The 12495-nt window shown below is 45.1% G+C and overlaps 1 protein-coding gene across 2 annotated transcripts in view; it reads right to left on the minus strand.

Moving 5' to 3' along the window:
* The window catches only part of LOC136620314 (squalene synthase-like), a 63146-nt gene that overhangs the window by 10544 nt on the left and 40107 nt on the right, over nt 1–12495 (minus strand). The window contains exons 5-8 of one of the 2 annotated variants that reach the window (XM_066595020.1): nt 9853–10047; nt 9583–9759; nt 4332–4484; nt 3088–3147 (exon numbers count right to left, since the gene is read on the minus strand). In XM_066595020.1, the coding sequence (XP_066451117.1) occupies nt 3088–3147; nt 4332–4484; nt 9583–9759; nt 9853–10047 (585 nt within the window). The remainder of the gene's footprint in view (nt 1–3087; nt 3148–4331; nt 4485–9582; nt 9760–9852; nt 10048–12495) is intronic. The other variant, XM_066595015.1, reaches the window with a different exon arrangement.

The raw sequence follows: 12495 nt of genomic DNA on the forward strand, positions 1-12495 counted from the left end.
CCATTCCATAAGTGCCCAATTATAAAAACGTGAAAAAGCTACGAGGAAAGGATGACATTCTTCAGTTCAAGATGTTTGGAGTTATAATGGATGACAAAGTATATTCCAGGACTGGATATGGGGGTAAGAACTTCCCTCCGCTCCAACTCAACCCGTTTGTAGGAAGATTGGATCAAGCTTTCAGGATCTCTTTTCTCTCTGAACCCATTAATTAAAATTTTAGATCATTCCCTAAAGACTTGGGTAGACGAACAGTTTCTCCTGATTCTTTTAAATTGTCCAAAAGGCACATTTGTTTTCCATTTCTTTACGTGGCAACAACAAAAAAATAAATCAAGGTAGGTGGCTTGAAATGGGTTTTTGTGTAGATCACCCTCTCTGCCACATATATCTCTAAATAAAAAAAACATTATATATGTGGGGCTGATGGATCCTGTAGATTGAAGCCCCCCAAGTATTATAATTAAAGGGGTTGTCTCACGCCGAAACGGTTTTTTTTTTTATTCAATAGGCCCCCCGTTCGGCGCGAGACAAACCCAAGGGATGGGTTAAAAAAAAAAAAAAGTTTATTACTTACCCGAATCCCCGCGCTGCGGCGACTTCTTTCTTCCTTTACCAAGATGGCCGCCGGGATCTTTACCCACGATGCACCGCGGGTCTTCTCCCATGGTGCACCGTGGGCTCTGTGTGGTCCATTGCCGATTCCAGCCTCCTGATTGGCTGGAATCGGCACACGTGACGGGGCGGAGCTACGAGGACCAGCTCTCCGGCACGAGCGGCCCCATTCACCAGGGAGAAGACCGGACTGCGCAAGCGCGTCTAAAAACGCCAGAAGACAGCGAATTTAGACGGATCCATGGCGACGGGGACGCTAGCAACGGAGCAGGTAAGTGAATAACTTCTGTATGGCTCATATTTAATGCACGATGTACATTACAAAGTGCATTAATATGGCCATACAGAAGTGCTGAACCCCACTTGATTTCACGAGACAACCCCTTTAAGGTTACTAATAAATAACTCCACTTCCTCAAGTGTGCCTTCCCAAGTAAAAAGAATGTCCTCTATAAGGTTATAAAATTTGATATAGGGGTCCCGTATCTTCAAACACCTCCATAAAAAGGTTGGCATAACTGGGTGCAAGTTTGTTCCCCATAGCCGCCCCCCCCCCCTCGTCTGAATATACAATGGATTATTAAAGGGGAAATGGTTATTTTTCAGAATAAAGCTAACAGCCTCCAATATAAAAGCCCTCTGGTGTTCGGGCATCAATGGGTCCTGGTCCAGAAAATATTTAACAGCTTGTATCCCTTTATCATGTGGGATATTCGAATATAATGAACTTACATCAAGGCTAACCCAGAAATAGGATTTCTTCCAAGAAATATCCTGTAGTAGGATAATAGATAGTTGGTGTCCCTAAGGCCCCCTGTCCACGGGCGTAGCGGTATTCCGCAGCGGATCTCCGCCACAGGAGCCGCCGCCCAGGAGCCGGAAGACGGACCTCCGCTGTCAGCCTGACAAATAGGCTGACTGCGGAGAATCACAGTAATTAGCAGCATGCTGCGAATTGCGGCCCACAAGCGGAGAATTGCTATGAATTTCCGCTCGTGGACAGGGGAAGGGGGGGGACATGCTTTCCATAGCAATGCTCTGGAAAGCTTTCACTGCATTCCCCGCGGCCAGATTATCACCGCAAGGAGCGCAGTAAAAATATGCCCATGGAAAGGCAGCCTAGGGTAAGCAGGTAGGTACTTTATGAATCTTTGCAATTGTTTGCCGACATATTTCGGACAGATTACTCATTGTTATGGTTCTGTATAGGTGTAGGACCGGAGCTGTTTATATGGAGTTTTTTTCTATCCTGTAATACAATAAATAGTATTTAGTATCCACTTTTAACTGCACCTTATTGGACTCTCCATGGACTCCATCTTGGAAATCTGGGGTCTTAAAAGGGAGTTGAGAATCTTCGTGGATATAGGGGTGTTCTCATCTGGGACACCCCTGTGAAGTAAGTAATTCGCTGATTATTTTGATTGATCCTTCACATGGAGCGCTGGGGTATTTTCATGGTTTTATCATTGTTTACATTCCTTTCATAAGCAGGCGTACTAGCCAAGGGAACAGAAAGGCAAAAAGGCAAAACAGATAGATGGTCCTACCCTGAAGGAGACAAGGGTAAGAGCTCCCTGTTTACCCCCCAGACAGCCCGAATCCAGATAAATATGGAGAGCTGTCGGAGGTAGGTTCTCTCAGTTCTCAGGGACATGGAACCAGATAACTGGAAATCCCTACATTCTGCAGATAAGATCCCTGGGGCAAGATAGAGTTCTTGTCTCTTCCCCCTAAAAATCTTTTAGTTACGCCAAACTAGACTCCTCTTCTGCACGAAAGATTGCAGCAGGGGATTCAGGATTTAAAAGGTTATCCCTGTTCCTTTAGAGGAACAGTTTTTTTGGCAATTACTACTTTTGGTTACTAAGCCTAAGTGCTTGTTCTGAAACATAATTTAAAATCCCGTAATCAGTATATCTCTTAAAATGGAGACGATTAGGTCCACAATTTCCGTGATGAATCAGGGCAGTGTCACATGCACAACTGAGCTTAAAGATGCCTACTACCATATTCCCATCCACCCAACTCAGATTTGCAGTTAAAATTGATTAAAGAAATTGTCTACTCTCAGTTTCTCTGTCTGCCCTTTGGTATATCTTCTGCTCCTAGACCTTTTTTCCCAGGTAATGACTGAGTCAATTAGCTTTCTCAGGGGTATGGGAATTAACATGATTCTTATCTTGACAATCTCCTTAATGGTTTTGAACAGCTTGGACTCTATGGAGAGTTACCTGGGGCAGACACTTAAACTACTAATCAGAGTTGGGTTGGCTTATCAACTCTGAGAAATCCATCCTAAAACCAGAGACTCGAAAGATTTTTCTCAGTGTTCTCCTTGACTCCTCAAAAGGTTATTATTACTTTTTGCCTCAAAACAAAAAGGGAAGGTATAATCCTCTCGATTAGGAGATTTAAGAGTAGAGACTCGGGCTCTATAAGAGAAGGCATGAGGGTACTCGGTCAAATTACCGCCTGTCTGCAGATGGTTCCTTGGGTGCAATTCCACTCTAGGCCCCTCCAGCAGAAAACCTGTCAATACAGGATGGAAGGCAATCGTCGTTAGACAAAAAGTTAAAATTGGCCACACAATTGAAAAAAGTCCTAGAGTGGTGGCTGTCACCCCGTGACCTTAAAAGAGGGGTCCAATCCCCATTTTTTTTAGTAACCACAGATGCTATTCTGTCTGGCTGGGGGCACAGATCAGAAACTTCAGGGTTCCTGGTCTTCTCACATCTGCTCTCAATCCTCAAATGTTAGAGAACTTAGAGCAGTATGGGAAACATTGATGCAAATAGAGGGAAGTACATGGGAAACACAAAAAAAAAAATTATAGGAGCCCAATGCAATCTTCCTCAACTAGTTGTTCAATTTTCGCCTATTTGGGGATGGCCGATTCATAGAACAAGTGAAATCAAAGGTAAACAGCGCTCATTAGTTCCTTTGCTGTGAGAGACATTGAGCACCCAGGATTTATAACGCAGGACCAAAAACAGTCAAAGTTTTTAATTTAAAGTTTTATAAAGCTTGTGTCGTGATGTACGGATAAAATCTCCCAATTTCTGGCAAAAAGGTCAGCGGTTCTTCCATCATGACAATGCACCTCCCCACACAGGGCTGAGGGTTAGGCAATTTTTGATGAAAAGCAGATGACACCCTTGCCTCACCTCAATATTCATCTGATGTCGCTCAGTGTGACTTCTTTTTTAAAAAGAAAAGGAAAACATTTTGGTGATGTTGAAGATGTGGAAGAAAAAAAACAAAAATACACAAGTAATAAAAGACATCAATAACAAGTAAAAGAAAAAAAAATTATGCTTTGGAGTGTTGGAAAAAAAACGTTTGTACATTTTTGAAACTTCCGTCTCCTTCAAAAAAAGGCTGCATTTGAAGCAATACATCTGTCCAAATAAATTTTTAAAAATGACTTCTTTTTTTTCCCCCCAGATACCCCCTCATATGAATGTGGCCGTGCCTGGTACTGCAACTGTATTAGACAGAGTAGAAGTACCTGGCACAGCCACATCTGTATATGGGGCGCTGTGCCCAGATAAACAGTGAAGGAAACACAGTACTTGCTGGAGCTCCACAGCTGCTTCATTCAGCTGATTGATATCTGATTAGTGGAAATCAATGACCCATCTTTATTGTGAATGCCCCTTGTGTGTGGCTCCTCATACATGGTGAGGTAGAGAAGCCGAATACACACCACTTACCTCATTCACATACTGGTACATGATGGCTCTGACCGCCTGCATGTTGGTGGCATCCATCATTAGCGTCACCATCTGTCCTTTGCGGATCTTCACTGCCCTCTTAAATACCTGCGGATTGTTGTAGCAGGTGGCCAATGTGGCGAAATACATGAGCTGAAGGCACAAGGAGGCAACACCTAGCGTAAGGTCATTAGCAGAAGGGATAGCAGAGATAGGGAGGTAGACAGACATGAGGGTGGAGATATAGGGAGGTGCAGAACTGTGGAGAGCTTTATGGTTGACAGTGAGGAGTGTAAATACTATTATATAGTGTAGTGAGAGGCCCAGGGAGGAGACACCAACGCAATGAGCGGCCCCTGGGAGGAGACATCAGTGCTGCATTCAGGATAGATTGGAGAGGGAACTGTTTAGTAAGGAGTTACAGTAGTCAAGACGAGAATGGATCAGGGCTAGAGATGAGCGAGTATACTCGCTAAAGGCAGTTGCTCGAGCGAGTACCTGCCCGCTTGAGACTGAAGGTTTGGGTGCCGGCGCGGGGGAGCGATGAGTAGCGGCTGTCAGCAGGAGGGAGCGGGGGGGGAGAGAGGGAGAGAGAGATTTCCCCTCCGTTCCTCCCCGCTCTCCCCCGCAGCTCCCTGCCCGCCGCCAGCACCCGAACCTTCAGTCTCGAGCGGGCAGGTACTCGCTAAGGGCAATGCTCGCTCGAGCAATTGCCTTTAGCGAGTATACTCGCTCATCTCTAATCAGGGTCACAGTAAGCATTTTTGTTGCTTCTACAGTACAAAAAAAAATTAAAAATCTGTATAGGTTTTTTGAGTATAGGTGACACAAGTGCTTGACTTAAATCTTTCCTTCGCTCCCTTTATTCAAATATAACCCCAAGAGTGCAGGCTGGCTAAAAGTTATGGTAGCTAAACATGCAGAGATGGCGATAAAGATGAGTATCTGTTGAAAACACAAGTAGTTTAGTTTTTTTAAAAGGTTCACTTCCAGTACAGAAAGGACACGGTATTTGCATAAGTGGGCTACCCTATAGGGATGTGTAAAAAAATGCACAAATAATTGTAATAGCTGGCAAGTTTAAAAGAAGCAAGATAAAACTTGATGTTACAGTGACATCTAGTGGCCAGATTATATTACAGCACCTCTGGATTGTTTAATCCTGAACAATTTTCTGATTGGTGGTCTACAGGTTCCCTGGTCATAAAGGGGTGGAACTGGACTTTTGAGAACTCTCTAAGAAGACTATTGAAGCAGTAAGTTTTGGAGCAGCTCAGGGAGAGTGGGTGTGGGTCCCTCAAGCCTCTCCTGCTGTTAGGAGACAGTCACCTAACACAGTTAGGGCACAGTGTCTTATTTTTAGGGGGGGGGGGCCTTACTCACCTGGTCCGCGGCGTCCCGATGGTGTCCGGCGGCGGCGTGGCGTCCTCATCTCACAGCTGTCTTCTGCTGGTGACGGGCTTTGAATACCCTGCTTACAGCAAAGCGAGCGCTGTGATTGGTTTATCGAGCGCTGGCAGACAATCACAGCCGGCGCTCGATGAGCCAGTCACAGCCATTTAGTGATGTCATTCACTGAATGGCTGTAATTGGCTGCCAGCAGAAGACAGCACTGCTACTTTTTAGGATTAAACTTTCAATTAAATTAGTGAACCTCATCTGTGTTAACATGAAACTATATCTCTAAAAACAGAATTGTGGGTAATTAGCATTCAGATCAAAGGCCTGTCAACGTTGGTGGTAGCAGAGTGTATTGTGTTAGCATTGTAGAGCTCACGTAATAGTGCGCTAGAATTGCGAGGTGGAGGATTTCAGTTTTAGCTTCGCATGCGTGCAAAAGCCTGGGAAATCGGGTACAAATCAGCTGGTATTCTAATGAATTCAAGCTTGTAATCTCAACTAAATTGGGCTAGGCGGATTGCTGTAGAGCTCTGACAGAAGGTGATGGTCGCTTGTCTGGTTTACGTGCAGAGTCCCGGAAAAGTTGGATACCAGTCACTCCACAATCTAAGCCTTCCCCTCGCTATGTGAAAAATTGGTGGCAACAGGATAATGGTAACACGTTTGTGCGAGGATTAAGCAATTAAGCCTTGTATGAAAAGAAGCGAAGATTTGTGCCCTTCTTACGAGGTTTCACTCAGTGCTTTTTGCGTAAGAGACTTACGATATCTCCAGACAGTCCCCTTACCTTCCTTCTTGTTTTCGGTTCTATCTTTTATTTGCCAAAGCAGCTGTAGAGATGGCAGCTCGTTATAAGAAACAGTCCAAAGAGGCACCGATTGCCCAATGCTCAGCTTATCCAGTCGGTGGAGGATGATGATTCTCTACACCAGTTGTGCAAAACAGACTTTGATCGTGCAACTTGAGGAGAAGCTCCAAATACTGTGCAAAGACACAGCTAGAGGTGAATGGAAAGACGAAGGAACAGCTGATCCAGTTGTTGGTAGAGGATGATGCACTACACCAGTTGTGCAAATCAGACTTTGCACACCATTTGGAGCTCCACCTCAAGCTGCACGTGGAACGTCGTGCAGCACGTGAAGCCCAGGTTGAGGGAGAAGCCACAGAGCTTGAACGCCAGGCAGAGCGTGAGTACCAGCTGCAGATGGCAGAGCTCAAGGAGCAAATTTCAAGAGCATGGACACGCGAGTCCAGTGGCACTAGGAACGTGCAACCAGAACGAGAATATTTCCCTGTTCTAGAGGAAGACTGGAACCTGGACATTTTCCTGAGGGAGTTTGAAAGGGTCTGCCACCAGTACCAGCTGCCCACGAACAATTGGCCAGGTACTTGACCCCAGGGCTTACAGGCAAGGTCCTGGAGGTGCTTACAGAAGTGCCCCCGAGAACAGGATGGTGACTACAATGCCATCAAAGCAGCCCTGATCCAGAAGTGGACCAAGGACAACCCATCACAAAGCCTGCAAACCTGGGAGATATGATGCTAAAGGAGCAGTTCCTGGAGACTGGTACGGACAACATCCACCAGTGTGTTCTTGGCTACGTCGCCAACCAGAGACTGGACCTGCGGAAGTCTGGAACCAACTGGAGAGGGGTAAGCAGAACAGTGACTCTGAGAGACCCACACACCTAGTCCGTAGATTCCCAGGGGGGTTGGTGGTCTGTTCCCTCTCCCTCCTCCAGGCCTCCTAAGGAGACCCACATATGTTTTTCCTGCAACAAAGTGGGCCATGTCAGTGCCACTTGCCCTGACATGAAGACTGCCCCCTTCTCCAAGCCCCCTAAGCCTGCCAAAGGTGTTATCCTGGTGGGTGGGGGTGGTAGAAAGGACACTGGCAACCTGCAAGCCATTGCTGTGGGAAAGACTGAACTTAGATCTACATGATACTGGCCAACCGAACAATGGTTTTTAATCTTGAACTAAAACGGATCGTTGGGCAGAAAAGTAAACGATGTTGGCATTTACACGCAACGATTGTCGGTCAAAAGACATTGTTTGAATGAATTTTGAGCGATAATCGTTGCGTATAAATGGGGCTGCCTTCATCCAACCTGCTGTGCACTCGGGAGTGCTCCTAAAGCAGTGAGGGGCGCCTGAATTATTAAGGGAGGCCACATTATTAGACTAGTTATCAAGCAGGCTTGGATCTGTTCACCCTGCTAAAGGCATAAAGAGACTAACGAAACTATCCTTGTTAAACCATACACTGCCAAGTCATTATAGCTACTAGGTGCAGTAATAGAGGCTGATGCTTACTCACACCCTATTTGTGGTAGCATCAGATTCAATAACTCATTGTGAAATCATCCTGGGGACTGGTATTCTTTCAAATCAATTTGTTTCAAATCTATTTAGTATTAAACTAATACTCAAACTGTGTTCTTCCTGTCTTTATTATAATAATAATAATCTTTATTTGTATAGCGACAACATATTCCGCAGCGCTTACATAGACAGGGGGATACAGAAAGACAAAAAAAAATGCAGAAATTACAGAACCACGGTTACATAGTAATCAGTTGATGCAAACAGTAGGGGTGCGGGTCCTGCTCCAACGAGCTTACATACTACAAGTAATGGGGTGATACAGAAGGTAAAGGGGCTGGAGATGTGCACAATATGGCGAGGTGGAGAGTGAGCGATGCTATACACATAGACAATGGTCAGACATTTAGCCGTGTGACGGCAGAAACAGTATGACTGCAGGAGCGGTTTATGATGGCTAGTAGGGATTGCAGTCAGTAGGTCAGGGAGCATGTTATCAGGGGGAGTACAGAGGGGTTTGTTTAGGGTATGCGGTATGCCTCCCTGAAGAGGTGCGTTTTTAGAGCACGCCTGAGGTTCTGCGAGTTCTGGATTGCCCGGGTAGCCTTTGGTAGTGCGTTCCAGAGGACCGGTGCTGCTATGGAGAAGTCTTGGAGGCAAGAATGAGAAGTTCAAATTAAAGGGGCGCTCAGTCTGGTTTCGTTAGCAGAGCGGAGAGCCCGGGCTGGGTGATGGATTGAGATGAGGGAGGCAATATAGGGGGGCGCTGCGCTGTGAAGGGCTTTGTGGATGAAGGTAGCGAGTTTAAATTGGGGCAGAGGCGTCCGAGTAGCGGCTGGACAGGAAGATGAGCCTGGCTGCCACATTCAGGTAGATTGGAGAGGGTGGAAGCTGATCAGCAACGAGTTGTAATATTCGAGCCGAGAGTGGATGAGGGCAACAGTGAGCGTTTTTAGTGTGTCTACAGTGAGAAAGAGCGGATTCTTGCGATGTTCTTGAGGTGCAGCTGACATGTTCGGGCGAGAGATTGAATGTAGGAGTAGAATATGACCCCAAGGCAGCGGGCGTGTTGTCTAGGAGTTATGGTGGTGCCACACACTGAGATGGAGATGTCAGGATGAGGTCGGTTAGTGGAGGGTGGAAATACCAGTAAGTCAGTTTTATACAGATTTAGTTTTAGGTAGAGAGAGGACATGGTGTTAGAGACAGCGGACAGTCGGTGATGTTTTGGAGGAAAGGTGCAGAGATGTCACGGGAAGAGGTGTATAGCTGGGTGTCGTCAGCATAGAGGTGGTTCCTTTGCTGCATCCTAAGCCCTCACGGAATACCATGGTCACACCCCATTAGAGAGCTGACAGAAAAAAAAAATATATATATATATGTATATTTCACTGGTGTTTTGTACTACTGCAGGGCTGATGTCTCAGGAAGAGGCATATAATTGGGTATCACCAGTGTAGAGATGGTACTGAAAAACAAATCTGCCATGAGTGTGGTCTCCAAAGGAAATGTCAGACACACTTACCTCTGAGACCGCGAAGAAGTTAAATTCACTCTGGTTTCTCAGCTGGGACAGGTAGAGCAGGACATCAGGAATGTGCTGAAGCACATTAGTCACTAGTTCATTCAAGCACTGCACCGCCGGCACGATGTTCTCCGGCTTGGCCAAGTCCGACAGGTTTTCACTGTATTTGCTCCACACCTGATGGCGGCAGAATGAGTTCAATGTTGGGTTTACTGAGCAGTGATCACTAGAATCCCCCATAGAACTCATGGGACATCAGTCCATACTCACTTCTCTAGGCCAGAACTCTCGTCCTTCCAGCTGGTCCTCAAGGTAATCTCGGATGATGTTGGTTTTCTGCAGGAAGAGTCCTACTGAGTTTAACAGTCTTGTGTTGTCCTCGACAATGGGGACGTCATCCAGTTCTGTGGCAGAGAACAGCCGAGATAGGCCGATCGCTGCTAATACAGACACATAGTGACAGTACTGGAAAAAGACAGCAGGATATCAGTGTTAACCCCTTAATGACCAGGCCAAGATTTGGAAGTCTCACGTGTCAATTTTAGCTGGGAATGATTGAAAAAGGCTCCATTTCTAAGAGCCGAAATGCGTTGCATATCGGGACCTCACCAGGAGGCCTGTTTTTTATAGCTGCATACCTTTGTTAATAAATTTGGAGACTTCATCCATTGAAGAAAGTGTGGACTCCACACATCATCCTTTGATGATAGGCGATACTGGATTTCCAGAAGGGAATGTAGATTCAGCTTTGCTGTCTATTCTCCCCTTTTCTGAGTGACTAACCTCTGATCCCCTTGACTAACATAGTCTGAGCACACTGTAAGCTTTTTGGCTGATTTCTTTATGTGTTAATTTACCATAGAATACTTCCACAAAGGTTTTGCATATCCAAGTAATTCTGACATTGTTTTTCGCCAAAATGGAGAAAATGTTTTTTTTTTCAAAGTCATATTTATTTTCAACTCCAATATGTCAAATATGAGCAGACATAAGGTACACATTTTTGATTACATATAAACCACAAATTACCCCATTTTGAAAATTCCCCCCACTAGACCCCTTAATGAATTCATCTAGGGGTGTTTTGCCCATTTTCATCCAACAGTTTTTGAATGAATTTAAGAGAAGCAGAAGGGGAAAAAAATACAATTTTCATTGGACCCATATTTTCATTTTTCCAGCAGAACCGGACAGAGTTCACACAGAACACTGAAACAGGACAAGACACAGATCGCAGGTCATACAGCAAACTGACACAAAACTGACAGAATTTAAACGTACAAACGGACATGAACCAGCAAGACACAGATCACTCAGCAAAGCTTGCAACAGGACAGAACAGAGCACTGGACACAGCCAGCTGCAACATATAGAAACCCAGAAAGACTCCACCCAGAGCTCACATGTGCACAGATGAAACTCACAGCAAGTCTATGTGTCCTCATACCAGGGGGAATAGACAGTCAGCTACACAAGCTGACATAGGGAACCGTGTCAAGTTACACCAACTGACACACAGAACAGACAGTCAACCTTTGGAGTCTGCACCTGTAAAGGGGAAGGAAAAGGGGGCTGCATCTACTGCAGACTAGGACTACAGGTGTCCAAACAATCTTTAAGGAAGCAGAGAGACACAGACTTACTTGCAAACACAGATCAGAGTGGGAACAAGCTGAACATGACTGATAACCCTGGTGGCCCAGCCAGACTGACAACCCTGGGGGCCCAGCCAGACTGACCAGGAGCTGGGTTTGTATGTGAGCACAGATCCAGGAGATTGGCTAGCAGGAAGTACCACACCCAGCCAGCTCAATTAACCCTCAACCACCTGTAGCTGTGCTGCTAGGAGTACATAGTACAACAGATCCCAGCAGCACACGTAACACAGCCATCTACATTCATTCAGTCACCTCGGATGACTGGGGACTGCAAAGCCCCCTGGTAAGTGAGAGCCTGGAGCTGTGACACCCCTGGCCCCATGGCTTTATTCCATAGGGAGGCCATCAATTCATGGCTGTGTGGAATAAAGCCCAGCTAAGTGCATCAGCGATCACAAAGGGGTTGATAATCAAGTGTTAGTCAATTTGCCATTTACATTTGCTTAACCCCCATGGCGATCTGCCATTTTTTGGGGGAGGGGAAAGGGGTGGGCTCGCCCTTCCTGCCTTTCAAGATACACAGTTTATTTACTTTCTAGCGACGTAGCAGTATAAGGGCTTCTTTTTTGTGGAACAGCTTGTAGTTTTAATCGTGCCATTTAATGTACCAGATAATGTATTGGAAAACATTAAAACATTTGTGGCATGAAAGGTGTAAAAGAATTAGTAATTGTGATTTAGGTTTTGCTTTTACAGCATGTATGGTGCAGTAAAAAGGACAGGGTTTTCTGCAAATAGGATATGGTGCTAAAAATGTTATATATATTCTGACACCCATTTCAGCCCGTGGGGTTATGTGATGGTGAGCTGTAGTTTTTATTGGTACCATTTTTGAGTGCAAATGATTTTTTATCACTTTTTGCACTGATGGGGTGCTGAACACATTCACCATGCAGTCGGGATAAGGTCATTGAACAAGATGATAGCTATTGTGCTTTCTTTTGCTTTCCTTTTTCCTAGTACATATAAAAATAATTAGAGTTTAAGCTTTTAATATGCTGATTTATATCCAGTAGTAATGTGGAATTAACTTTTTGAAAAGCTCGATTTGGCATGTTCCCGGTATTTTTTAGCAAAATGTTTGGTTCAGTCCAAATTAAAACTTAACTAGAACGTCACCAATACCCCTTATAAGTGGTGTCTGAAAGCCATAACAGTTCTTCTGTTGAGAAGGAGGAGAACCAAAAACATGGTGGTATCCTTTATGCACCTAGGTAGTCGAGTGAGAATTCAGTGACTTTTTTTTTTTTTTAAT

The sequence above is a fragment of the Eleutherodactylus coqui genome, chromosome 1 (genome assembly GCF_035609145.1).
Source record: "Eleutherodactylus coqui strain aEleCoq1 chromosome 1, aEleCoq1.hap1, whole genome shotgun sequence".
Taxonomy (NCBI): Eukaryota; Metazoa; Chordata; class Amphibia; order Anura; family Eleutherodactylidae; genus Eleutherodactylus; species Eleutherodactylus coqui.